Source organism: Rhamphochromis longiceps, linkage group LG13, assembly GCF_057381845.1.
Source record: "Rhamphochromis longiceps isolate RC_006_pf linkage group LG13, R_longiceps_female_GT1.1, whole genome shotgun sequence".
Lineage (NCBI taxonomy): Eukaryota > Metazoa > Chordata > Actinopteri > Cichliformes > Cichlidae > Rhamphochromis > Rhamphochromis longiceps.
In genome coordinates, this window is record NC_140569.1 from 13,212,284 (window position 1) to 13,238,323 (window position 26,040).

At 38.8% G+C, this 26,040-nt stretch overlaps 3 protein-coding genes across 4 annotated transcripts in view; 1 reads left to right on the forward strand and 2 right to left on the reverse strand.

The window, feature by feature from the left end:
* The window catches only part of fmn2a (formin 2a), a 39,949-nt gene extending 35,402 nt beyond the window's left edge, over positions 1 to 4,547 (forward strand). The window contains exons 15-18 of the mRNA XM_085427836.1: positions 1,034 to 1,085; positions 2,049 to 2,198; positions 3,208 to 3,289; positions 3,530 to 4,547. Coding sequence (XP_085283962.1) covers positions 1,034 to 1,085; positions 2,049 to 2,198; positions 3,208 to 3,289; positions 3,530 to 3,556 — 311 coding nt within the window. The 3' untranslated portion in view covers positions 3,557 to 4,547. The remainder of the gene's footprint in view (positions 1 to 1,033; positions 1,086 to 2,048; positions 2,199 to 3,207; positions 3,290 to 3,529) is intronic.
* A 149-nt stretch (positions 4,548 to 4,696) lies between these two features.
* Positions 4,697 to 11,361, reverse strand: grem2a (gremlin 2, DAN family BMP antagonist a). The gene is made up of 2 exons (XM_085427837.1): positions 11,026 to 11,361; positions 4,697 to 5,989 (listed from the first exon to the last, which is right to left on the reverse strand). Exon 2 carries the CDS (start codon positions 5,986 to 5,988, stop codon positions 5,410 to 5,412), a length of 579 nt encoding a protein of 192 aa, XP_085283963.1. The 5' UTR covers position 5,989; positions 11,026 to 11,361; the 3' UTR covers positions 4,697 to 5,409.
* A 958-nt stretch (positions 11,362 to 12,319) lies between these two features.
* Positions 12,320 to 26,040, reverse strand: part of rgs7a (regulator of G protein signaling 7a) — a 53,751-nt gene continuing 40,030 nt past the window's right edge. The window contains exons 5-18 of one of the 2 annotated variants that reach the window (XM_085428099.1): positions 24,832 to 24,938; positions 22,991 to 23,042; positions 21,893 to 21,957; positions 21,495 to 21,571; positions 21,193 to 21,274; positions 19,385 to 19,459; positions 19,131 to 19,229; positions 18,842 to 18,903; positions 18,349 to 18,459; positions 18,122 to 18,247; positions 14,993 to 15,179; positions 14,594 to 14,683; positions 13,415 to 13,451; positions 12,320 to 13,166 (exon numbers count right to left, since the gene is read on the reverse strand). In XM_085428099.1, the coding sequence (XP_085284225.1) occupies positions 13,431 to 13,451; positions 14,594 to 14,683; positions 14,993 to 15,179; positions 18,122 to 18,247; positions 18,349 to 18,459; positions 18,842 to 18,903; positions 19,131 to 19,229; positions 19,385 to 19,459; positions 21,193 to 21,274; positions 21,495 to 21,571; positions 21,893 to 21,957; positions 22,991 to 23,042; positions 24,832 to 24,938 (1,154 nt within the window). In that variant the 3' untranslated portion in view covers positions 12,320 to 13,166; positions 13,415 to 13,430. Of the gene's footprint in view, positions 13,172 to 13,414; positions 13,452 to 14,593; positions 14,684 to 14,992; positions 15,180 to 18,121; positions 18,248 to 18,348; positions 18,460 to 18,841; positions 18,904 to 19,130; positions 19,230 to 19,384; positions 19,460 to 21,192; positions 21,275 to 21,494; positions 21,572 to 21,892; positions 21,958 to 22,990; positions 23,043 to 24,831; positions 24,939 to 26,040 lie in introns of both variants that reach the window. The other variant, XM_085428098.1, reaches the window with a different exon arrangement.

Below are 26,040 nucleotides of genomic sequence, written 5' to 3' on the forward strand. Positions count from 1 at the left end.
GATAAAGGTTATTTAACAGTCTATTATATTTTATATTAATTTTTTTAAAATGTTGTCGCATAACTTCATATTTCTCATCAATTTGTTATCATTTTTGATGGACAATGTGCAGTGACGGGCAAGATTGTAGGCTGCAGAGTGATTTAGCACTTTAGAATGATAATGCATAGAGCTCCTCTCAGCAGGTTTGTCTGAGATCTTTAGATGTGGTTCTGGCTTCAATTACACAAAGCAAGCAGATATTCAACTGGGTAAAAGCAGCACACGGGTTTGTGCCAGGAAAGATTCTCTGTTCCATCTACTGTCATCTGTCTCACAAAGCTATTTGCAGGCCATAGGTCATTTCTGATCATTTGACAGTTTAAGACAGCAGGTTACACATTACTGACCTTGAGGGAAAAGAGATGTTATCTGGGCAAGAATTTAATGCCTAGCCTTTTGACAGTTATACAGCACCATAGTGAAGATATAGACCAACAAAACACAGCTGGATCGACTCTACAACTGCTGATATATTGAAAAAATGAGATGAAAAATCAGCCCTTGGATCTGAAATTTGATGAGTACTAACCTGCGATGCTTGTCTAACCAAGGCTGTCACATTTGACTGCTTTTCGTTCATATCATAATTTATAACGCAGTCAAAATGATCCCGATGGCACCCCAAGATAAGTGTTGTGGTCTGCTGGAACTGCTTGCTAATGTGCACCATGATGTCCAACTACTCCCTCACACCTCACACAAACATGAACACAGTCATCTGTCTCCATTTGAAGTAATATTACACAAAGAAGCACTTGTTCTGCAATCTCCACTACTCATTTGTCAGTTGTGCAACAGCATACAATCCAACACTCAATAATGTCATGGCTCGATGTTGACCCTGAGCAGGACTTTTGAGTTAAGTAATGGTGACATCTTGAATCTCCTGGTATATACAAATCACACTATAAATAAAAGAGCTGTCTTTTAAGGGAAATGCAAAATCCGTCTATTTGCAAATGCATAATTTTTTTTTCTTACTCTTTCACAGCCAAAACTGAACTGGAAACGCAGGAGAACCAGCTAGCAGAAACTCAGAAGATGTAAGAAGAGTATTGTGTGTGTGTGTGTGTGTGTGTGTGTGTGTGTGTGTTTAAAAACCTTTTCCTACATATCTTTGCTCAAAAAATAAATGTTACTTTGCATTTTATTTCCTGGATTTACATTTGGTCGTCTTTTAAGTTTCAAAGCAGTGATTGTAGTTGTGAATTTGAAAGTAAGGTATAATGCAATCCAACACAGTTTGAAGTGATATACTCTCGCTGCAGTGAAGAAATATAATCTTGCAGCTTTGTCAATATTTATGACTCCTGGTTCCTTCAATTACATGGAAGGTGCAGGCCGTCATGCCAGGCCTTCAGTAGACGGGAGGCCCCCTATGCAGTGTCTATGTTGTTTATCTAAGTGGAGCGAGAGTAGACAGCCATGGCTCCAGGCTTCTGTTACTGCTGGCTTGGAATGTGTTCCTATAGCACACTCCAAACAAAGAGACCCCAACCTGTCCACGATATTAATCCACTCAAAATTGCTGCCACATTTAACACCTTAGTGTATGTCATCCGCTGCTCTATGCACACTTTCTTTTTGCAAGATCTGTCTTTGGCTCCTTTGTCTTTCATCACTCATGCTTACACACCAATAGAGTATGTGCATGTATGTATACACAAACATACAAAAGAGGTTCATATGGATAAGGAAAAGGAGCGATACAGCAAAATTCATCATTTTGGTTAAGTCAGATTTTCTTGCTTTTGCAGCACTAATAGCATTTTTTTTTTTTCGTTGAAATGCACGGTCATTATTGTTTTTATTCTTTTTTTTTTTTTTTTTTTTTTTTTAGTTACTCTACTATTAAATCTCCAAAAAGCACATTATTCCAAGATTAGCTATCATATTTTGCATATCTGCGTAGGACTGCCAAGTTTCACAATAATTGGTATAGTTTTCTGTAATCTCGTGTTGTAATGTTTTGGTCTTGAAGTAATGTTTTTCTTCTCTGTCCTCAGTTTCTTGGAGTTGAGTGTATCCTTCTCAGTCAAACCGAAGGCAGGAGAGAAAGAAGTCTCTCCCCACACATTCTTCTCCATTTGGCATGAGTTTTCCACAGATTTTAAAGACCAGTGGAAGAAGCAGAATAAGCTGATCTTACAAGAGCGGTGAGCCATATGAAGATTCCTGTTCCACAATGTGACATTTTCCATGATACGGATAAATCCCTCTGATAGGACGCTTAAAACTTTTGACTAAAAATGGAGTATTGCTGAGATATCAGTCCATTTTTTTTCTTATTTTCTCTGATTGGGAGCCTTAAAATGTGATAACAGATGTGCCTAGTGCTCCTTCATTTTGAATTTTCCCCAAGCTTGAGTTTCCAAACCATTAATAACATGCAGTGCATCTCATGTTCACTGAAGATCCTATCAGATTCATTCAAATTCATGAAGGGAAAGAGGGCAAATGACCCAAATCTTTGTCCTTACCCCAGCAACGAAAAAAAAAAACACATGCATCATCCAGTTAGCTTCCAGTGGTTTGATAAATATGAAGATATAGCTGCATATGTCAACAAAAAGCAAATTGGTCCATTATTTCCAATGAAGATTGACTTGTGATAGTATTTGTAAGCGAGGTCCAATGTCATAGTCTTTGCTTGTTCAGTAGGAAAGAATAAAAACTAATTTGAAAGCATTAACTCTTTGTCCTTTGCCATATGTGGAACAGTAGATGGTAATCCTCACTTCTGCCTGTATGGGCATGCAAAGATGCAGCACTACCATGCATTGAACATGTAATGGGTAGAGACAACAGGCGAGTCTGCTAGTATAAACTGCTCTACTCACTCAATGCCAGCATGTTAATCATTTTTCTTTTTAAAGAGCAAATGAGTAGTGACATTTCTGGCCCTCTCCTTGCTATAGTAAACTAGAGTGAATCATTTCAGAGTAGAAGGTCTGGCCTCCTGTCAAACCAAAATCCTTGTGTTTAAATGCCCCATGACCACAACTTGGATGGTATAAACCTGAAATCTTTAGCACTATACTACATTTTTCTTTTTTGATGGTGTAATGGTGAATTTTAGTGACTCTGTGTAGCTCTATGCAGCTAATTAATTGCTCTTAACATCTTTATCACATGATTGGCATTTATTTCTCCTTTTTTTTTTAGGGTCAAAATGGCAGAGGAGTCTTTTAAACAGGCCAGGCAGAAGGCTTCCTACAATGTGACACCCAAACATGCAACTGGAATAGTATGCATAACATTTTACTTTTTCTTATTACTGTATGGAGTCATCTGTTTTCTATTTATTTACTGTAATTCTAGCAGTACCTGCCTTTTTCTTTCACCTAACAGACCCAATTGCTCGCAAATGCTTGTCAGTGTTTTAAGAAACAACAATCCTGGCTCTTATAGTAACATTTTAGAGCGGAGCGCCAGTGCTTCCAGCTGTAAATAACTCACTTTTTTCTTGTCTTTTTTTTTTCCACAGAAAGCAAAGTTGGGTAAGAAGATCTGAAGCAGACAATGGAAAATTATCATCACCTAGCCTATTGCACAAGCTGTGTTTGTACAATCTGACACGAGTCATCAGTCATTTTTAGCGTTTATTTGCTCCCAGTATTTGTTTTCAATTGGTTTAGGGCTGTCGAGTGTGAGCTGGTTCAAAGTGTATCGTTTAAACTTGGGATTAAAGCTAATGTCCTTACCCACCATTTCACAAAATGAAACGAGTCTGTGTTATAAAAAGGCATCCCTAAGCTGATTACTGAATTCAAGTTGCATGAAAATTTGCTATAAATACTTGGTGTTCTTTTTCTGTTTTGTTTTTTGGTGACACTATGTTCAAGCTTTATCAGTATACATAATATGTAGCCATTTTTTATTGCCGTTTCCAACCCTCAGTTTCTAGAAAAACCATTAACACGTTGTTCACATCTCCCTTGATGGTGAAAAGCACAGGATTTTATAATATTTCTATATGGTGCCTTATTGCATAGTGGAGACTTTAAATGAGTTGAACAAAGCTTATTTTTGAGATGCATCAATTGTGATTCAATGATACCTACAAGGAAGAAAAGTCTGTTTACATGGCCTGAAAAATAACTAATTTACTCCTTTCAAGATTTTCATCTGGTGCGTTTCAACTGCGAATTCTACGTGTTTTACATACAGCACCTCATCTTTTAGTGTTTTTTATTTAAATGGTCATGTCTTTCTAAGTCATGTGATCTGATAAATCCCCACTATTGTTCTTTTCAACATTAATGTAAATATGCTTTCTTTCAAGCAAAATCCTATGCAGATAGTTTTACCTTTTGTGTTATGTGAAAGAGTGTGAATATCCATTGGCTAAATCAGCAGTAGAATCATGTGATGTGGTTTTAATGTACAATACCAGCACTGTGTTTTGACTGAATACATCTGACCATTAAAAATAATATAAATATATATTTATTGAATAAAAGACATTACCCTGATTTTTGTGATAAAAATTCTGTTATTGGTGATCAATTTCTGTTTATCATATGGCAAATTATATGCACACTACACATCACTTTGTTTTATATGAAATAGATTTAATATATTTTTACATACTTAAAACACACGTGTATATATTGTATACATTGCATTGCAACTCCATTACACATGCTGCAGTTTTTTTTTCTTTATTTTTTGTCTCCTGGCTAGTATATTTGTGGAAAATGTACAGTATACAATCAGGTTTGTATCCAAGCAGGTGGATGGTGTGAATTGTTTCATCTTTTCTTTGACATCATCATGTTAATACAAAACAAAAAGGGTAACAGAATACTTGTGAAACACGACAACAAAAAAGATACTGACAAGCTGTCTAAGATTGTAGAACCACCTATAGATACACATTTTACAAAGACTGTTTTAATTGGTTGCACTAATTATACAGTTGGACATTACTTTAATGCACTTCCTTTTGCTTGGCCATCCTCAGTGTCCATAATGTTCTGTCATTTTTAAGAGGTACTTTCTTGACTCCTTTAGGTAGATGTGATATTTTTGAAATGCTACAACTAAAAAAATGTCCATTGTTAAACACCAACAGCTTTATTATCACTGTCTCTACACAGCCACTTGATTTATTCTTTTTTTTTTCCTTTTTAACGTCACTGGCATATGAACATGGCTGCTACTCTCTAATTAAATCATTGTTGAGCTTTTGTGTATTTCTAGTTCCATGTTTCATTTTGTTGCAAGACAAGCCATTCTTTGTACAACACGATGCAGAACAGTTCCTCTTGAAGCCAGTCCTTGTTTGGCTAAGTTTGTGAATTTCTGCCTCTGACAGCACATAAATGATGTCATTCCAAATTCGAAAGACCTTTAAGTCCCCCTTCACAGTTTCCCATGGCCGCTCACATCCACAGACATGCAGCGACACTGTTTGACTCTCTGCACCTTGCGGTGTCTGAAAGGGGGCTGCAGGTCTGGGCAGTCTAGCTGCACTGTGAGCTGTGTGATGCGATGTGGCCTACAGAAGGAGCAGGACTGAAATGGCTCCTGGGCTTTGTTGTGGTTTTTTCTTCCCGAGCCTGAGGTTTGGCCTCGACTCTGTCCCTGACTCGAGCTTGGACCCATATGCCGTGGTATGTAGAATGAGTTACACTGGCCATAGCAAAAACGGTTGACCACAGTGCGGCTGCGGCAGCCCTCCTCACTGATTGTCTGACGAAGAGGTTGGGTCTTGCACCAGTCTCTGCGGAGGTAACGGCGCTCTGTCACAACCAAGGCTTCCCGGCTAGAGGATAGCACCTCTGGTTTCTGCTGAAGCAATCGATGGTGACGGTCCGCAGACAGGTTTCCTTTGGACTTGTATGGAGATGGGATGGCTCCCTGAGGACGGGACTTTTTGGTCTCTGCAGTGATGCAGAGCACCCCAGCCAGTATGACAGGGATAGTTATTCTCCACAGCATTCTGCAAAGAGAGATACATTACTATACAATGTAGCGAATAGACGGAGAAAGACATCTGCACAAACAGAATCTGGACATTTACACTAAAGCTGGTGTAACACGTTTAGGTAGTATGAGATGAAACATGACAGTCACACAAATGCTTACATGATACTAATGTTGCCAATTATGCTTGCAACTGTGAGAATGCTCATTCCTGTTGAGCCACCTTTGCAGTTTAGCCTTCCAGGCATCATTGAGGAAATGAATCCATCACCAGGGCCCCCATTTGTCAGCATCTCTGTGTCATTACTTCTATTTGCTTTCCTCTCGGCTACGCAACTCTTCCAAAAATAAATAAAGCCCTGCCATCAAAGGATACACTTAAACACCCATAACGAGAAGGGGAAGTTGATTTTATTGGTCCCGTCGCTGGGTAAAATAATTAGGGCTTTGCTTACTTTAGTCATGAACTATGCCGCAGATATGTAAACAGGCATTAGAGAGGCCCATCTGCATGTTATTAGGGAAAGAGTCGGAGAGCCGTACAGTTCACTCATCTACTCTTTGGTGATATACGTGAAGAAAACTAAAGTGAGAGTGATTATGGGCCTATATTGTCCATAATCACCAGTGCCTTTTGTACAATGCCAGCACCATAGAGATGGTATGATCTGGAGAAATGATTCCTCTTTGAGTCAAAACGGAGTACGCGCCCGTGTGCAAGCTGTCAGTATTTGCGCCAGCACATTTTTGACCATCACTCAAGCATCTTTTCAGCAGATGTTGCTCTTGACAAGCATTGCATGACACCAACTTAGAAATTCTGACAGAGAACCAAACGGCCTCAAGGCCATTGGCTGCTACTATTCGCAGACTCTTCTTTGCTCTGCTCGTATGTTCTCTTTGTTCCTTTCCTGAACCTGCAACTCACTCTGACATGGAACAAATTACTTTATCATGATCCACTTTGTTTTTTGCCTTGTTTTTTTCTGCCCTTGACCCTGAGGTCATGGCAGCTCTGTCTGAGCAGCATGAGCACTCGAGTCTGTATATCACTGTCCCAGCAGCACTTGCCATAAGCTAGACAGCAGCTGTTAGTCCATCTACCAGATATAAAGTATGAATTTTTTTTTTATTAAAAAATAAATAAAGCCATACTTTGCAGTTAGTTAAGCACAGAAAATGGAGTGTACTGTTAATTTTTTTCTTGTTCAAATCTAATCTGATGAATTTTTTAAAGGGTTTTTTTTTTGTTATAGTTTGGTTTTGCTTTGCTTTTTTCTTAAGACATCTGTGTACAGTCTGCTAAGGAACTAGATCAATTATATGGCTGAAGTAACAATGTGTGTCCAGATGACACACATTTAAGCCAGTTCTTACACAGGAAATTATGATTTTGGCACCTAAATCATATCCAAATCGGGAACTGGACATCCAAATAATGTCTGTGGTTCTTCTAGAGATGTACATTTTTGCACACATACAGACCATATATATACTCCCCTACGCTCACCCACCATAAGGTTAGAATAACTAAAGTAAACAATCCCACTGTCTTTCCCCCACCTGCTCTATCAGAGAATATTGACCCCACTTCATCTTTTAGTGAACTACCTTCCACTTAAGGACAGTCTCATTTGTCTTTACCTGCTCCATCTTATTCCTGCTGACTGGGAGTTGAAGTGCACAAACCCCTGATCAGGGTCACATGCTCTGCTTTTGTGTCCAGGCTCTTGTTTTCCCATTTTCCCTCTATCAGTCTCTTATGTAGCGCCATGTGACTCCGGTGATCTACAGTCTGGATAGCTCTTGGGGCTGGGGAGGGATGACCTGACTGACTGTGTACACAGGGCATGACAAATGACCTATACAGTCAGCAACTGCGCTTCCTCTCCACCCCCAAACTCAGCTGGTGTTAGAGTAGTGGCCCTGCTGAGCTATACCCATCAATCTCTCTGCAAGACAAATTGTGGTTTTGGGGTAACGATTCAGGGGCTTTTGGGGGAGTCTGAGGTAGATGGTTAGTGGTTGGGGATAGAAGATGGGGGGGGGGGGGGGGGGAAAGAGGGGGTTGCAGACTCGTTGGGGTTTCTGGACTCATGACACACCGGGAAACAAAACCAACACTACTTGGGGTTCATGAAAAATATAACTTCATCCCTCCTTGTGAGCTTTTTCTTTCTTTTTTTGTCACTCTTGTGATTTTTATTCTTGGACACACAGCACCGATCATCACACAGTCCTAGAGGCAGGAGGCGACTGTGGTTTTGAGTGTTAATGCTGGGACAGAACTGAGCACAACCTTTGTGTCTGCTAAACACTAATATTGTCCACAAACACAGCTTTATGTTTTACCAGAACCACAAATACTTTGAATATGCTTCACTGAACTGTGGCAGACCTTGGTTCCAAAATTCAAACCTCTAATGAAATTACAAATGCCAGACACAAATACCAGAGAGACTGCTGAGCTAGACACAAGCTTTTTGGAAAACAGCTATTATCATCAGTGGGAACTTGTTATGTTTTGTTTTTCAGAATGGCATGATAATACCATGGTAATGTTTTCTGTCTGGATAACAATGGGCCTTTTTTTTCAAATCTTGAAGTCAAATGAAAAACAAAATTATTCATGAAAATCGCCAGCCTGGCAGCTAAATATCTGAAGATTTCAAATATCCAGTTGTTAAATAATTGAATAAAGAAAGGAGAATCCTTTCCAAGGCTTTCAAATTTGTACACACAGATGTACTTCCACTAAACCATGCGAAACATCTTCCCAGCACGTCTTCAAAGGCAGGTTAAAACAAACAAAACCTGATGCCTCAATTATTGGTGCGTCAGAAAGTCTCATACATAGACTGGTAAGTGCAGTTAATTACAGTAGAACTGCATTTAATTCACCGTGCAGCTCAAACCTCAAACACACACGGGTAGCCACACACGCACACGCGCACGCATATGCACCCATGTGTGGCCACACATGTGTGTGTAATCACACACACAGAGACACACATACAGAGTCAAACGCACATACACAGGATGCAAAGAGAGAGAGAGAAAAAGGGAAAGAGAGGTAAATTAAATGTTTTCACTCGGAGCCAATTACACAAAGAGGAACCATGTCATTATCTGCATTTGCGGATTGCATTTTCCCAAACTACGCTTCACTGTTGGTTCATTAACAGCTGGGGGTTGGGGGGCTCTTTTTAGGGGCTTTGCTGTGTAAATGTGTCTAACGCCAACATCGCCAGGAAGCCGCTTTAGGCAGTTCGGGTAGCCATTTGTCAACACAATCCGTCTTGATAATGACTAGCAGCCCAGATATAATGCTTTCCAAGCTAAGTACTGGCAAGAATGTAAGACAACTTCTTCGCCTCAGCAACATAAAGTGCTTTAGTGGGGATGAAGGCCAATTAGAAATCCTGTGATAGTACACTAGTTGTCACTGCAGACGTTATAAGCTACAGCGATTAACACCACCTTCCATTTACACTTAAACAAAATGTTTTTCTCCTTTTGTTTCCTCTTTAATAGCTTTGTTTCACATTCTTACATTTATAATCTGTGTCAGCTTGTTTAAGGTATTTCAAGCTGGAAAACTTTATTATATTTTTATGATATATGAAATAAAAGTATTCTTTATCCAATGAGCACCACTTTAGGATCTTCACTAGGATGTAAGTTCTCTGACTTTGAGCAATGTTTGGTGAGTTACTGTGGCCTGCTACACCAGAAGGCCACTGTGTAATAGGATGGTTACTCTTGAAGACTCTCATGATTTGTTGGCATATCAAAGTTTGCTTTCAACTGAAAAATGTGCCACAACAGGCCAAAACTGCAGTTTTACTCCACAGTTTTAATTCACGTTCCTCAGCATCAGCGGGAAGTTCCTGTTTACATATAATAAGTGCAAACTTGACACGTTAACCGTGTTACTAAAGTTTGCTATCAAATGCCAGTGCTACTATCTCCAGAGACTCACAATGACGTGGTTTCTGTTGCTTAAGAAATTACAATGTGTCTGTGTGCTAAATCCTCTTTGACATCAGAGCAGATTGTACAAGGTGGTGCAGTCACCAGAGCCGTAAGCAGGATCAGAAGGCAAACTCCCCACCATTCCCCGCACGCATACTGTAGGGACACGCACACACATGCACACATATGTTCTCAAACCAACTTGGAGAGGTATCAGCGCACACAACACAAAGAGAACACATAAGGGAATATAAACTTGTGCAACTGAACAGGGAGGAAAAGAAAAGAGTAGAGATTATTCAGCACCCACAGGCTATTGTAGTAACATAAATGGTCTTACTACACATAGTGTTCATTAAGATCATTATGTCTCAGTGTCATATTCACTGGAAAGGCTAAACTGCCTCTTAAGCTCACTAAGAAGAAAAGTACAACAGGCTGTCATCACTCACTAATTCTCTCACTCACAACACTAATTACTTGGAACCTCCAGCCACTAATTATAGTAATTTAGCAGACACTTTTATCCAGAACACCTTTCAACGCCTTGAAGGTGTATATTTTTACAATGGGTGGCCCCAGTGGGAATCAAACCATCAGTGCTGGGACATTATACTAAATAGCTGTACAACTACCGCCGTTCCAATTACATGGTTCTGCACTTAGTCACTCAGAGACGCACTGAGTCAGTCAGTCAGAAACTCACGTGGGATATGATGAACCAGCACTCAGACAGTTTCTCTTCTCTCTGGGAAATCCAAACGCTAGACTACATGGCGCGTTCACGTACACGGTCACATTTCCTCTTATGTGCTGCAAAGCTGTGCGCCTTTAAATAACGTATCATTATATTTCCGTGTAAAACGGACATTACAATGGGATACCATAGCTGCCCGTGTGTATTATCTAATATCGAAAACTTTCTTGAACTTAATGTTAATAATTTCAAATTAGTGCAAGCCATGCGTTATGAAAGATTATATGTAAAATCATCTGCTGAAGCGCTTTTTTGAGTCTTGAGGCATTCAATATGGTATAAAGTCAGTGCTATCGAAATGTAATGTATGGTTCGCATACCTTTTTATGTGTGCAGCGGGACAGTGATGTGTCGACGATGCATTCAAGGGAGATCGTCCACCTTCAGTGGTCCTTGCGTCCGCTTCCAAGTTTCGGTTTCCATGGCAACATAATCTGCGGTATCCTCAGGCTTGTTCTTGCTCCTCTTCTTCCCTTCTTAAAGTTTGGGACGTGCTCAGTTTCCCATCCTCTTGGGCAACGTCTTTCTCTCTGAGTCTAATGTTCTCTTTTTGGCTTTTAGATTAAGAAAATAAGCTCAGAAAATAAGTGACTGCAGTCACAGTAAGCCCATATCTTAGTGTCGTGGAGACTGTCTGCAGTCTGTCTTTGAGCGTGTTTGAGTCACTGTAAAGCCTGCCTTAGTTTGAATCCCCACCACCCCTTTCCCTCCTCAAGAATGGGAGGGTTTTTCCTATTGGTCCTTGCTATTGTGTGAATCAAATCAAGCTTCATTTCTTTCACTTACATCTAGGAGAGACAGGCTGTTTATTTCTGTCTGCCCTTTAATATTCTGAATATATATATATATATATATATATTTATATATGAATCCCTACTCATCCATAATAGGCAAATCTAAGATGACAGATTTTGCCTTATCTTATTTTTCCATCGTAAGTTTTCATTTCCTCACCTTGAATTTGACAGTTAATGGCACTTTACTTTTAAGGAAGTGGATGAGATTTGGAAAGTGGATAAGAGAAACAATGGTTGCCTAAAACCCCCTAAATTATCCTTTCTTATTGGCAAATCACCACATCAAAACGAAACCCGTAACCTCCAATCCATAAATCATCTGTGCATGCACTAACAGCATGCTTTGAAAAAAAAAATGCCACGGTTCACATTCCTTGATGCAACCGAGACAATGATGTTTGTCTCTTTTGCGGCTCTGGCTATGCTGACCACTGGGCACAAAGACTGAAAACTCTGACTGTCACTTCTGCCATCAAAGAGCTGAAACATCAACAGACCGTGCAAAACCTCAGATGGGCAGAGTTTGAACAATAACCCTTTCAGCAAACCGGAGGATGATGACACTTTTGCATGACAAAACTCCATTTGTCTGCAGAGTACCGTAGCTCATTTTGCTGATCTGTGTTGAAAACTGTTTTTTTTTTTAACCGATGGGAAATAGTTTACCCCCATCTAGTGGCAGAAAACAAAAGTGCATAAACCCGTTGGATTATATTAAAACTGATGAATATTTGAATGAATGAATATTTAATTCTAAAATTGTGTGTATACAGGAAAAGAAAAAATCAGACCTAGGCCATATTAACAGATAGAGGGCCAACTTTAATAATACAAGTAAGTAAAAGTGTCTTTAAATATGGTATAAAAATAAATGCAGGAGAGAATAACAAAGAATTATGTTCTACGCAAGACAGGAGACAGCATTTTTTTATGTAAATCTGAATGTGACTTTACAGGAGCAATGAAAATCATATGTGCTAGTTATTTGTAGTGCAATAAAATAATGCAAAGCAAAAATAAATGCACCATAAATAATAATATTAATCATAATATATATATGTATATATATATTGTATATTCATTCTGCACAACACTTCCCATAGCGTGACAAAGTATCTGTGATCTCAGATCATGTAAAGCAATGACATTGGTTAGATTTATCAGTTTAAGCTGTCATTTTATATTTTTCTACATTTTTTTCTTTTGTTTTTTGTTTTTTTTTCTCTCTGACATCATTTGTTTCAGCTGGAAGTGAGAGACAGGAGGGAGGTTCCGATCCAGCATTTATGATGGAAAGAACTGGAACACTGGGTATAACTTTCTTCAGTGTCATTTTTTTATTTTTTCATCTTGACTGTCTGTCAGTGTCCCCTCAAGTCCAGCAGTGCCTCCTTTCTGAGAATACTGGAAATATATCAGGTATTGAAAGTGGAGAGAGAAGAAGGAACATCCCCTCCATGGACATGCAACATCCTGTGGACAACAGATGAACAGAAGGCTTGGCTCATCATCCGGCTGGGCCAAGAGCAGATGACAGACAATGAGGATGAAGAGATGAAATGGTTCCCCTCTCCATGTCCCAGAGAGAGAGAGAGAGAGAGTTGGCATTGATTTTAGCATGATGGCACACAACTGGTCAACCTCTTGGATGCCAGTGGTTTCCCCTGCGCTGGGAGAAGAGATAAGAAGACAGAAAAGAATGAAAATAGGGAATAAGGTGGAAGAAGGGAAGAAGAAATACACAGTATTTTAACAACACACTTAGTGCAGGAATTGCACATTTTGTATTACATTCAATGGTAGAATTTAGCACAACATTTAAGTAGAGTAGCAATCACAACATGCTGACAAGAATTAAATAACAACAACCAAATGTAGTACATGAAGATGATATGGTATCATTGGACATTACCTGGGAGTAAGACCCTTCAGAATAAGTTCTTACTTTTCTGTTGAGACAAAAAAAAAAAACACATATTTGAGGTGACTTTAGTTTGTGGATTCATAGGTCACTAAACAAATTACACATATGTAAGAATCGCTAGATCAACAAAATATGCAGGCTTCGTTTAATTTTAGCTGGCATAAAAAAGAATATTCTGCCATCATGTAAAACATACTACTTTCACATCATAGTCAATCAAAAAGAAGAACTAACACAACATACGCCCCAAAATTGATGTAGGTTTAACAGTTTTTTCTTTTAAAAAAAAAAACATTAATACAATACTGAAATTTTATTTGCCAGATAGATGGGCTGATAAAGAGTAGGAGGTGTGAGACAGGGTAGGTTTTTAACCACGTGGATGCGCTTGTGTAATGCTGAAATATTCTGCATGGTATGACATCCCATTTTTCTGTATTCATAAGAGTTTCTACAAGCCTGACAAGAGTCCTGATCAGCTCCTCCATCAAATACACCTGAAAGAGACTCCATTAATATATTGTACAAATCCGCTTTGCCTGTTATTGTTTGCAGCGGTCCGATTTTATTTGCAACTTTTTTTGGTTTGAACTGGTTTGCACTTTGGTTTGGGAGACATAGACTTAACAACTGAATTTAACATCATTTTGTCTAAAAACAAATATGTAATTTCAAGAAGCTACTTGGAGTCTGAAATGCACCAGGCTGCTAAAGCAATAAGGCATGGGAAATCCAAATCCACTGTGATTCCTGTATTGTTCCAAATCTGTCTGCTGCTGAGTTAACTTTACTGTGATAAGTCAATAACAATATAATTGTCAATTTCTTGATTTTTGTCCCTTAGTGAACAAATAAATATCAACATTACTCCTGTAGCAGAATACACTGTATGATACTACAGGTAAGTGTAAAAGCAAGTTGCAGACTTGTTTTTATGCAAGGGGATTACTGGGAATGGGATAAAATGTAATTTAACAGACTTTGAAAAGGTGTGACTTTGGTTGCTAGAAGGGCTTATTTCAGCATCAGCAAGTCAGCAGAGTCAGTTCAAATCCAAATAGAGTGTCACGTAATGTCATCTACATGTACTTCTCTCATCTTATTTTCTCACTAACTAATTTATCAAATGTTTTTAGCCAAGCTTTATGGTTTATTTGATTTTGTTACCTTCTTCTTGGCCTGTAGTAATTCCTGGTAGGCACTGGAACGGATGAAACGGCTGTAAGAATCACTCTTCATCAACTTGTAGATGTGTTCCTGGTGAAGAAACACATAATGTGAGAATGATGAACAAAAGCACGAGTATGAAGTCAGACACAAATAACACTTGTACTAAAACCAAATCAAAAAAAATCTTTCACTGATCCCCAAGACTGTGGTTTGTAAACTGCTAAGAGTAAATATCTCATTGGTCTGTCAGGTACACTCAGCACTAGTTTGATCACTGTCCAAGTCCCAGTGACAGGCTGAATGTTCCTATTCCTCTCTACATTGTGCAACACAAACTAAACAGCCGTGGCTATTATTTAACATCTCTTCATCATTTCCTTTTGGGCAACCATTCACCTGTGCATCCTCGAAGGCGTAGCGTCCAGGATCTTTGACATTCTGGGTGGTTTTGTCGTAGCTCTTTGAATCCACATTGATAGCACTGGGTGCCCCTGGGGCCAAAAACTCTTGCCAGATCTCCTGGACTCTGGTTGGAACTTCTCTAATTGGACGCTTCTTTAGTTCCTGGACTGCTAGCCAGAATCTGCAAACCAAAGTCACAACTACTTCAAACCAATGAAGGGATAATTACTCGCAGTCCACATCAATTCCACAATGGACTAATTTTGCATGCTGTCCGTTGTGACCGCGGACAACTGAGCCTGGTCAACTAATTTTGTTTTATTGGACTATTGGCAGATATTAGCTTGTGATAGATCGGTTTGTATCAGTGTGTATTTCGTCAGATATGCAGTGACAATTTTTTACTTATTTGTTTGCTTTTTTTTAAAGTATTACTGAGTTATGAATTAAGGAATACAGGGCAAGAAATCATCCTTGGGGTAATTTAAAAATGTGTCATTGGACCGTCTCAGAAAGTCATTGTTTGCAATAGAAGCAGATGAGTATGCAACTCAGCTGACCAAATGCTCATGTGGAGTCAAATGGTATTTTAACTCGAGACCCTAATTTGGCGTAATGTGCACTAGGTTGTCAGATGATTAAAACCATGACATCTGCAGCTTTTGGTATCTAGGCATTAGTTTAAAAAAATCATCTTCAATAATAAGTTGGTAATTCCTTTGAGGGCACCCCTTTTCCAGTTTTTACCTTTTATATTAATGAATTTGCTCCATCATTCTGTCATCACACAAAAGAAAGAAAATGTAACACGTGTTAAGGAATGTGACTGGACTATAATGGATTTCTGAACTTTCCAGGGAGACTTCAACAGAGACAGATTGTAAAAGTGGAAATTATATCAGCAGGAAACCATTTTAATTTAAAAACCCCAGGTGGATAGAGGTTAAAATATTTATGAATGACAGTGCTTGCGTGCTTGCTAGTGGTGGACGTGTTAATTTCCAGGAGAGTAAAAACTGAGAGTTTAATTAAACTGACCTAATTATTAACTTTGGGCAGCAACAAATCAAGCATGTAGGGAGCAAAGGAGCCACTCTGCACACAATTACACTACATTTAGCTGCTTGTACGTGGCTCTGATATTCTGCCCACTGTGACAGTGTGCATATTTTAAGTGATGCACCCACCAGCTATCCCTGCTTTGAAAACATTACCATTACTATACACATTTTATAATTACTCTCCAAAATGCCTTACACAGGGGAAGAAGTATTGACTCCAGTAATAGCAATCACAGTAACAACATGTTGCTGCTGATATGAAAATGCACCTATTATTATGAGTCATTTGTACACCTAGTAAAAAGCCACTCAAGTCGTTGTTGATCATGTCTACCATCAAAGAAAGATTCATCTCAGGATAATCATATTGACATGTACTTTGTGATTCCTGTGTTTCATATTGCTTTTAATGTATGTGCAGCTAGAGAAGGAGAGCATTCTCAACCGTCACTCATGGCAGCAAATTTATTCATATATTCCCATTGTATGGAGTGGGATCATGAGTTCAGACTAGGCCCAACCTACATGTTTTACCTTTACAGCTGGCTTAACAGTTTGTGGCACAGATTCAACACAGTGCTGACAACATATCTCAGAGATTTTGGTCTATATTGACATGATAGCATCAAAACATTCCTACAGATTTGTCGGCTGCACATTCATGACGTGAATCTCCCATTCAGTCACATCCCAAAGGTGCTCTGTTGAATTGTGACCTGGTGACTCAGGAGGCTGACTGAGTTCAAGAAACCACTTTGAGGTCATTTTAGTTTTGTCACATGGTGCGTTATCCTGCTGGCAGCAGCCATCAGAAGATGGGTGTGCTGTGGTCATAAAGGGATGGCCATGACAGTCAGGTCAGCTGTAGTTTTAAACAATGATCAATTGATACTAAGGGGGCCAAAGTGTGCCAAGAAAATACTCCCGCAACACAGCGTGCAGTGAATTCATCCTACAAGGCAGGATGAATTCACACTTTCATATTGTTTACACCTTATTCTTATCAAACCAGAGAATATTTTTCCAATCTTCTACTGTGCAATTTTGGTCAGCCTGTTTGATATGTAATCTCAGTTTCCTGTTCTTAGCTGACAGGAAGGGCAGCCGGTGTGGTCCTCTGATGTTGCTGCCCATTTGCTGCGTAATTTGGTTATAACAAGTGAGTATTTGAGTTACTGTTCCTTTCTTTTTCTGTGGAATCAGTGTGGCCATTCTCCCCAGACCTGTGGCATCAACAAACAAATCTTAACCTTTGGCTCACTGGATTTTTTTTCTTTTTCAGGCCACTCTTCGTAAACCCTTCAGACCAGCCTGTCTGGTCCCAACAACCACACCACCTTCAAAGGCACTTAAATCACATATTTTTCTGAATTCCAATCAGCAGTGTGTACATACCTTAAGTTGTTGTCTTGTGAATGGCTCATCACATGTTTGAGTTTATGAGCGCTTAAGCGATTAGGTTATACCTACTAAAGTGTGTTTTTGAGGTATTATTATTTTTATACTAGGCTACACTGCAGAGTCAAAACATTTCTTTTCACAGAAGTAGTTTCTGGTTGCTTTGGAGATTTAGACTCAATATCAAGCACCGGTTCATTTTATAAATTATAACAAACTTTGATTAAATTCCAAATGATATATTTTTATCATTGTTAAAATAAAATCTATCTCAACCAGCTACACTGAACTGCTGATGCATTATTATCTTTTTGTATTTTCTTAGTACTCCTTCCACAACTGTTGATCTTTAAGTAAAGTAGCTGCCCTTGGATGACAACCATATCTAAATTTTGGATAGTTATAGACAGATGCTATAAATGTTTCACTGAATGCAGAGCAACGGTGGTAAAGCAGCTGTTTAATATTTTTTACTCATGGTTGGCTGTGATACAAAGTGCTTTAACATCCAGTCAAACATGTTAATATATTTTATATTTATATTAATATTTCAGCTAAGATGAGGACATTTCTAATGTAATATGGTAGACAGTGCAATACTGGTATAATGCATGTACTGTATATGGGCATGCTGCTCTATAGAAAGAACTTTTTCATGATGTACCTGAGATTCTCTGAGCTGAACTCAGACTCCAGGAACTTTAGGAACTGCTCTCTCCCAACAGGATCTTTGAGAACCTCGTCAATGCCAAAAGCCCACCTCTTTACCCTCTGCTGGCCTGGCTCCTTACTGGAGGAGGACACAAAAAGTACAACACGTTTTCACAGATCAATATGTGCTATAGAAACACTTGGGAATAACGTTTAGCATTTGTGGTTTTCTGTACCCACCTGGCTTCAAGCTCCCAGAGTGTGGCGTCATCTGAGATCCAAGGGTTAGATGGGTCTGGTGGCGTGAGGAAGGGGTCGTATTCAAGATACTGCTCCGTATAGCCCAACAAACTGTTTTTTAAAACAAGAATGGGTGGTTTATTTGTTAGCTTTACCTGACAGAAAGAGAAGGTAAATTCCCTTGGGAGCAAATACTATAAATGAAATGAAATGTAGAGTTTGACAAGAGGGATTGGCTCACTACTTGGACACAAGGATTTAGAAGTCTTTCCTGAACATATCTCTCTTTTTAGAAAGGAATGACAAACAGACACTTTGTACAGGATCAGGTATCTGGATCTCTGTACGCTGATGACAGCTGAAGGCATTGTCTGGGCTTAAACACTGCTCAAGGTCATCTTAGTTCTTAATTCCCAGCTGTGTTAGGCTGTTTAAAGGCTCAATAAACAGATCGATGGCTAAACTGAATAAAGACACAAAGAACATCGCTCACCTCTCTGCCACTTTGGACATTTTCAGTCGATGCCTGTCTAATTGCAATTGCCAAAAGGTGATCTGAAACCACAGCGGGGAACAATGAGTAGACAGCAGTCTCCATGAATTCATTCATTCATTTTCAGTCATACTGATATGACATTTCAAGTTATGCTTTATATTTAAAAGGTGCTCAGTGCAATTAACTGGATACAGAAATAATATGGCTGTAGTAAAATACCAAGTCCAATTGAAGCACTATCATTGACAAAAATCACAAATCCTCTACTGCCACCTGTAGGTCTAACCTGTTCCTGCAGTTCTTCTTCTGTAGGCTGCTTGGCCTCTGGAGCTGGGGTGTGGGTTGGGCTGTGGGTACGGATATCATTCTGCAGCCCATACACAGACTAATAAAATAAAAACGTAAGCATCAATATAAGTAGCCTTAATGCTGCAAACAAGCAAAGCATGGCAATATGAAACTGTTTGCATTCATACTTGTAATATATACATACAAATAAGTAACATTATAATCAGGTAAGAGTAGAAAGCTCTTAAGTACCTTTCTAGTTTTGTGGGGATTTTTCATTCTTGAGGACTTCTTTATGTCAACTTCTGTTGTATTGACACATCCAGGCTGTGAAAAAAATGAAAATCAGGAAATCATGAGAAATCCAGCTTGTGATTACATTTTTAGCTGATTATACTCTTCCTTGAGCTTAGACTCTTAGAACACAGTTATGTACTCTATATCACAGTGTACTCTAGCTCGATGCCACAATTAGTAAAGGTGTCGGTACTGTGCAAAAGTTTTAGGCAGGTGTGAAACAGAGACAGAAATATAAATGATTGTTTATTGGCCCCAAATGTGTCCTGCAGCAGGACAACGACCCCAAACTACAGCCAAATATTTTCAAAAGGAAAAAGAAGTGGTGGAAGTGATGGTATGGCCCCCACAGAGCCCTGATCTCAACTTCATCAAGCGTGTCTGGGATTACATGAAGAGACAGAAGGATGTGAGGAAGCCTACATCCACAGAAAATCTGTGGTTAGTTCTCCGAAAGTTTTGGAACAACCTGCTTTCTTCTTCTGTTTTCTTTCGAAAACTGTGTGAAGAACTGTTTTGAAGGCAAAGGGTGGCCACACCAAATATTGATTTGATTTACCTTTCTCTTTTGTTCATGATGATTAAAATAAATGATTAACACTTCCATTTTTGAAAGCATTCTTTGTTTACAGCATTTTTTCTCACCTACCTAAAACTTTTGCTCAGTACTGTGTCATTTTTCAAATACGCTTAGCCAACAAATTCTCCCCAGTTCCCATTACAAATCTTTCACATCTGCAGCAAGCTTCGTTTCTTTGCCAAGGTTACATAGTCCACAATAGAGACAACACCAACAGAGGACATTTGCCTGCAGTCTCATGTCATCTAACTCAGACAGGGGCATCTTAAAATCTCACCAAGTACCCCGCACTTTGAAAATGATGCTAAAGGATACTATGTGCGTTAAAATGTGATGCCTGCGGGTCCTGACCAAGCATCAGTATGTGACAAGTTGGAAGTGAGAATGAGCTGGATTTGCTGGAAGTCTCAAGGACAATGTGTCAGATGCTGGTTAATTAAACATGGAATGTGCCAATTCTAGGAAAACATGGAAACCAGCAGGAAATTAGAATCTTAGAGTGCAAATACTGGCTGATTGAGCAAGTAGTCTAATCTAGGTTTCTTCCAGAAGAACAGAGCTTGATGGTGTCACTGTGAAATTTGAATTAATATTGATTATGTTGCTCCGAGGACGCATAAATTGAACTTGTTATTTCCCAATTAACCGTGGAGCAGTGGCTTTCAGGAATACAGCAGAGGAGACCCTTAAACCTCAAGGGGAAACTAAATGCTAATGCTAAGCAAGTGTGCAGGAACAAGGTAAAGAGCAGCGGTGAAGCTGATGTGTTGTGACAGTTATTGATGTGGCATTTCATGTGTATGGCCAAGGCAAATACACGCCGGGGTATTTGCAGAGCGTTCAGCTATTTACACTCTTTAAATGTTACAGGAACCATATAAAGCTCATATATAAATTCTGTCATCTATTAAGTGCTTAAAGCTTATAATTGCATAACATTTATGAAACAATTTATTAATCACAGTGTTATGTGATATCTATAAAAAAGACAATACATAACTCACAAAAACTAAATGTACCATTCTGGGTAATTGTTCATTTAGACTGTGGTCATTGTGAAATAATTATTTCAGCATTATTCACTTTTACGAGAACTAGTAGGATGATGCTAGTAAAGTCAGCAAAACAATGCTATTAGTAACAGCAGAGGTGATTATGACAATACCATCATAATTTTACTCACCACTGGTCTGTGCACGTCCCAGAATGCTCTTTCCTGACTGTCAAGAATTTTTCTCTCAATTTTGTCTCTTTTCTTGTCCACTCTGGGAGGGAAAAGATAGAATTCAGGGAACAGTTCTGACAGAGTGTGTAGATTAATCTAAAACATTTATGAGCCATTTACTTCATCACATGTTTAATGTGCAATCCATCTGTGAAGTTGTGCACTGGTAATTACAGGGACGTTTAATCACGACATAACGAGTCTGTAAGAGAACTCACTTATAATGGCTCAATGCGTGTGTGGTTCTTATAGAAACCTACTTTGCTTGTGCTTCTGCTTGCATAAAAATGAACTCCCATTTCCTGGCGAAAGCTCTCTGTAGCCTTGCTAAGCTCTCCTGTAAGTAAAACAAAGAAGAAGCAGGAAAACTAAGCTTTGTAGGAATCCAGGCTGATTATGTTTATCGCGCATGCTGTGTACAGTGCACAACTGGATACAATCTTTAATGACTCCTGCTCTGATATGAAAGAAAAAGACGCAGATAATGACTAAACCAGTGATTCATTTAATAGCTTTGTTGAAAGAGAGCTGCAAATTATACAATGACACATGGAAAAACAAATGTTGTTACTGTCAGTATGAACCAAAAGGTAAGAAAGCAGTGCTAATACAGGAAGATAGAAAGGAGTGCTGACACTAAAAGACCTTCTTCACTTACCGCTTCATAGTCTGCAAGCTCCAGACGTGCTTTATTTTGCATTGTTCTTTTGCAGAGGTAAACAGCTGAGAGAGACAAAGAGAATGGTAATAAAGGGAGAACAGGATCTCAGCTTTGTTTTAACAGCCTTAAGTGGCCCTGCGTTGATTCAGTTAATCCTCTCAACTGCACATTTAGACTGGACTGCAAATCACAAAGGTCATTTACTATGATGTGTGTGTGTGTGTGTGTGTGTGTGTGTGTGTGTGTGTGTGTGTGTGTGTGTGTGTGTGTGTGTGTGTGTGTGTGTGTGTGTGTGTGTGTGTGCCTGCAACTGCTGGTGCTTGTGTGTTTGAAGGTGTGTGCACGCCTGACTTTTGATGTCTTCCTGTACTATCATCATCCCTTCATCTCTTTGTTAACTGACCATAATGTGCAAGCTTCATTATGCCATTAGAGTGTTTTCATTAAGGGGCATCATTCAAGTGAATCAGTTGTTGCATCTGAGACACTGACTTCCTCTAACACTCCCAGGATTATTCCCACTGTGAGCATTAGCCCCTTTCCCCTTCTACAATTCAAACAACAAATGAACGACCTGCAAGGATGCAGCTATTCAGCAACCCATTTTTGGCATTATGAAAGCTTTATCTCCACTCTGCTTGGCTGTAACAATGAAAAGCTCATCCCTGTATCACCATTAAAATGCTCAGCCAACTGTGCACAACAGGTGCATGCATATCAAGGCATTCCTGTTTTCCTTCACAGTAATCAGACTGCCTCAGTCAGAGTATGACTGAGGTAGACACAATTAACTTTAGTTGGAAAACACTGAAAAAAATAAATGTGTAAAATAGAAAGCATTACCTGATTCTAACTGTTGGCCAAGCGTTAGTGTAAAAACTAAATCTGATCCTTTTTATCACATCTAACATGGAGACACTGTTGCAACACTTGCGTTTCATCTTTTTAACCTCTGTAAAAATCAGCATTAATAACATGTCAGCTACAGTTTATGCAATATACAAACAGCCTGTCTCATTAGTCTTCTCTATACACACACAAACACGCACATACACAGTGGAAGTTCAAATATGACTACAACAGAATGGCTCTCACCATAGTCTGTGTTTTCTGGTTCCCAGCAGTTTGATGGCCAAAAGTACGGAGTCTGAAGGGAAAAACGAGTCATTAAGAAACAAAACTTTAAAAAAAGACCTTGCAGCTTTGATAATGTACAACTAACCACATGGTGTTTCGAAATCAAAGTGTACTGCTATGTTACTTTGGGTGGGCATGTGGTCCCAGCCCTGCATCTGTCACAATAAAATATTTTGTTGTATAATGGGTTTGGCATAATGTCTAAAGCACATAAGCTTCTTTCAGAGAGTGCTTAGAGCAGACCAGCATGAGAGCTCGCCCTCCTTGGGCAGCATTGTATGGACTGGCACCAGATGAAAAGTGATTACATACAAAAGGCAAAGTAAAGGGTACTAACACAAACAACCTTAGGCATTGATTTACTCTTGTTAGTTGCTGTGCAGCACACTTGGGGGAACTCACTTGGTGGAAAATCAGTAAAACTGTCAGTCTGTGTATTGATGTTTGGAGTACTAGTTCATGAATGGAGCACTCCCCTCCCCATTCATGAACTAGTATGAATTGTGTTCAGGACCTCCTGGTTTACTTACTTCATATGTAATTGAACTAAGTATACTTCATACTTCATATGGGAATGAACATTTTATTTCAACTCCAATAGATGATTTGAAATATCATTTGAAACAATTTTGTCCATTTTTTTGTTCTTTTGCTGCCATCCTGCATAAATGTTATCATTTAACATGACTTTTTTATTAAAACGATCTGCGTGTAGCACTGTGCAAGGCTCTTAGCCACCCCTCATTTTTTATATTCTTCTAGGAAAACGAGTGCAGTGGTTTAGCAAAATGAGAAAACATACATGGAAATACAGTATAGCAAGAAAAAATATTTTTGTACAGTGCTAATGAGCTTAAATTCAGTATTTGGTGTGGCATTTATCCTTTAAAACAGCTTACACTCTTATAGGCAAGCACTCTTGTAATTTATTTGAGTAGTCTTCAGGAATAGGTTTCCAGACTTCTTGAAGGATATTCAAAGCTCTTTGGATCTTGGCTTCCTTTTGTTATGTTCTCTGTGAAAATCATCTTCACACACTGCTTCACTAATCTTGCGGTCCGGGCTATGAAGAGGCCAATCCATGACTGATAGTGTTCCATTGTGTGTGTTTTTTATCCAGATATTCTTTTACTCTATTGGGACTGTGTAGTTAGGATCACTGTCATGCTAAATAACATAGTCAAAGTCAAAGCTTCTTTCCAGACCGATAAAATCTGAAAGTACTTTTCTGCGTTCATAATTCCATCAATTTCGACAAGATCTCCAATACCACTCTCTGAAATGCAAATATGGATTCATTGCTCTATGAGACATGTTGCCAGTGATTTTTAGTTCTTGTGTAATTTGGCATGCATCCATCTTTTTCTCTGTCTCCTTTCCTTAAAATTGCTTCTTGACAGCCACATGCATCTCCCAGATTCTGTGTCCAGCCTTTGTTGGATTTTTTTCCCTATTTCTTAAAGACGAACATGATGACTTTCAAATACTTTTCATCTGCAGTGAATATTTTCCACCCTGCCACTTCTTTTGTCCAGTTTCCTCATTTTTAATTAATTAATGAATTGCAACACCTTATGTTCACAGTATTTGATGGCCCTAATCAAAAAGTGGATGAAAAGAAAGAACAGAATAATCTATTGACTCTAAAAGTCCTTGACTCTAGCAAACTTAAAATGTTAAATATTTAAAAAATAGGATTAAATATTCCCTTGATTAAGCAATGCTGACAGAGTCGGACAGATGTATAATAAAAATAAAATCATTCAATATAATGAGGAATTAAACATTAACATTCTTACCTGAAACCTATAGAAAGTGCCATCATCTTTGAGAGTGAGGACGTGGTCAGAGATGGGGAAGAAGTAACCATGTGCAGCCATCAGAGTTCCCAGATGAAGAGCCTCCACTGGGAGAAAACACAGATAAAAAGACTATTTACATCTTGATGCGCTCCTTTTTTCCAGTTTTTTTCCCAGTAGTACCAGATACCAGCACATGTTAATGTGCTTTCATGCACATAAAACATACACACTAGTAGCAGCATGTTTTTGCCAAGAAATGCAGTAATGAGATTGTGTTTCTAAACAAAGAGCATCATAGCAAGCTTCACAACACTGTTGAGATGACTGTTAAGATTTCTGTGAAGGAAACAAGATATAATTTTCTTTCCTTTGGGTAGACGATATGAGACAGTCACACAACAGCCAAATAGTAGCGTCAAATAAAAAAACAACAAGATCTTTTTTTTTATTGTTCAAATCATAAAAAATTCACATATACATTGTTTGCACATTTTGTCCAAAGACATAACAGACTAATACATGATAGTAAATGTACTGTGTGAGTTTTAAATACACTGCTGGTTGAGCTTAACAATGGATAAGGATGGGCTAGATGTGTCTCTACTTAGTGGGTCTCACACTAAACTAAGCTATCCAGCTGTTGGTTTTAGCCTTCCATTTAAGTTGCTAGAAAAACACATTTTTAAAAATGTCAAACGCTTGCTTTAATTTAAATTCTAATTTATTTGCTTTATTTAATTATACAGAGACATTAAAGGTAAACCTGCTTGGAGATCTTAGTTTTTCATTAAAAAGAAGATTCGCTGATTACGCTGCAATCAATACCTCCTCATCACAGATATTGGCCCAGCATGTGTTTTTCTTTTTATTTGTATCCCCAGCTAATTAACGTTATTCACCGTTCATCCCAAGGTGCAAATTCATCCTTCACAATATTGCTAAAATGAACATAAACTAGGAGCAGTTGCTTTACTACACTCTGCACTGCTATCACACAGAGATAGAAAGACCTCCATTGCATCCAAACAGCTCTGCAGGAGGTCTCACTGATTAGCCCACCTTAAGCTTGAGAAGTGTAACTCATCAGTCAAATCAATGTTGTGCTTAGCTGGAGTGAAAACCTGCTTACCTCTGGCACTCCACAGCACATGGCTGACTGTCCCTGATTTAAAGCCATCAGATAATGAAAACATGTAATCAACATCA

Coding starts and splice junctions, on each gene's coding strand:
- grem2a (XM_085427837.1), bottom strand. CDS start 5,988: ATGCTGTGGAGAATAACTATCCCTGTCATACTGGCTGGGGTGCTCTGC.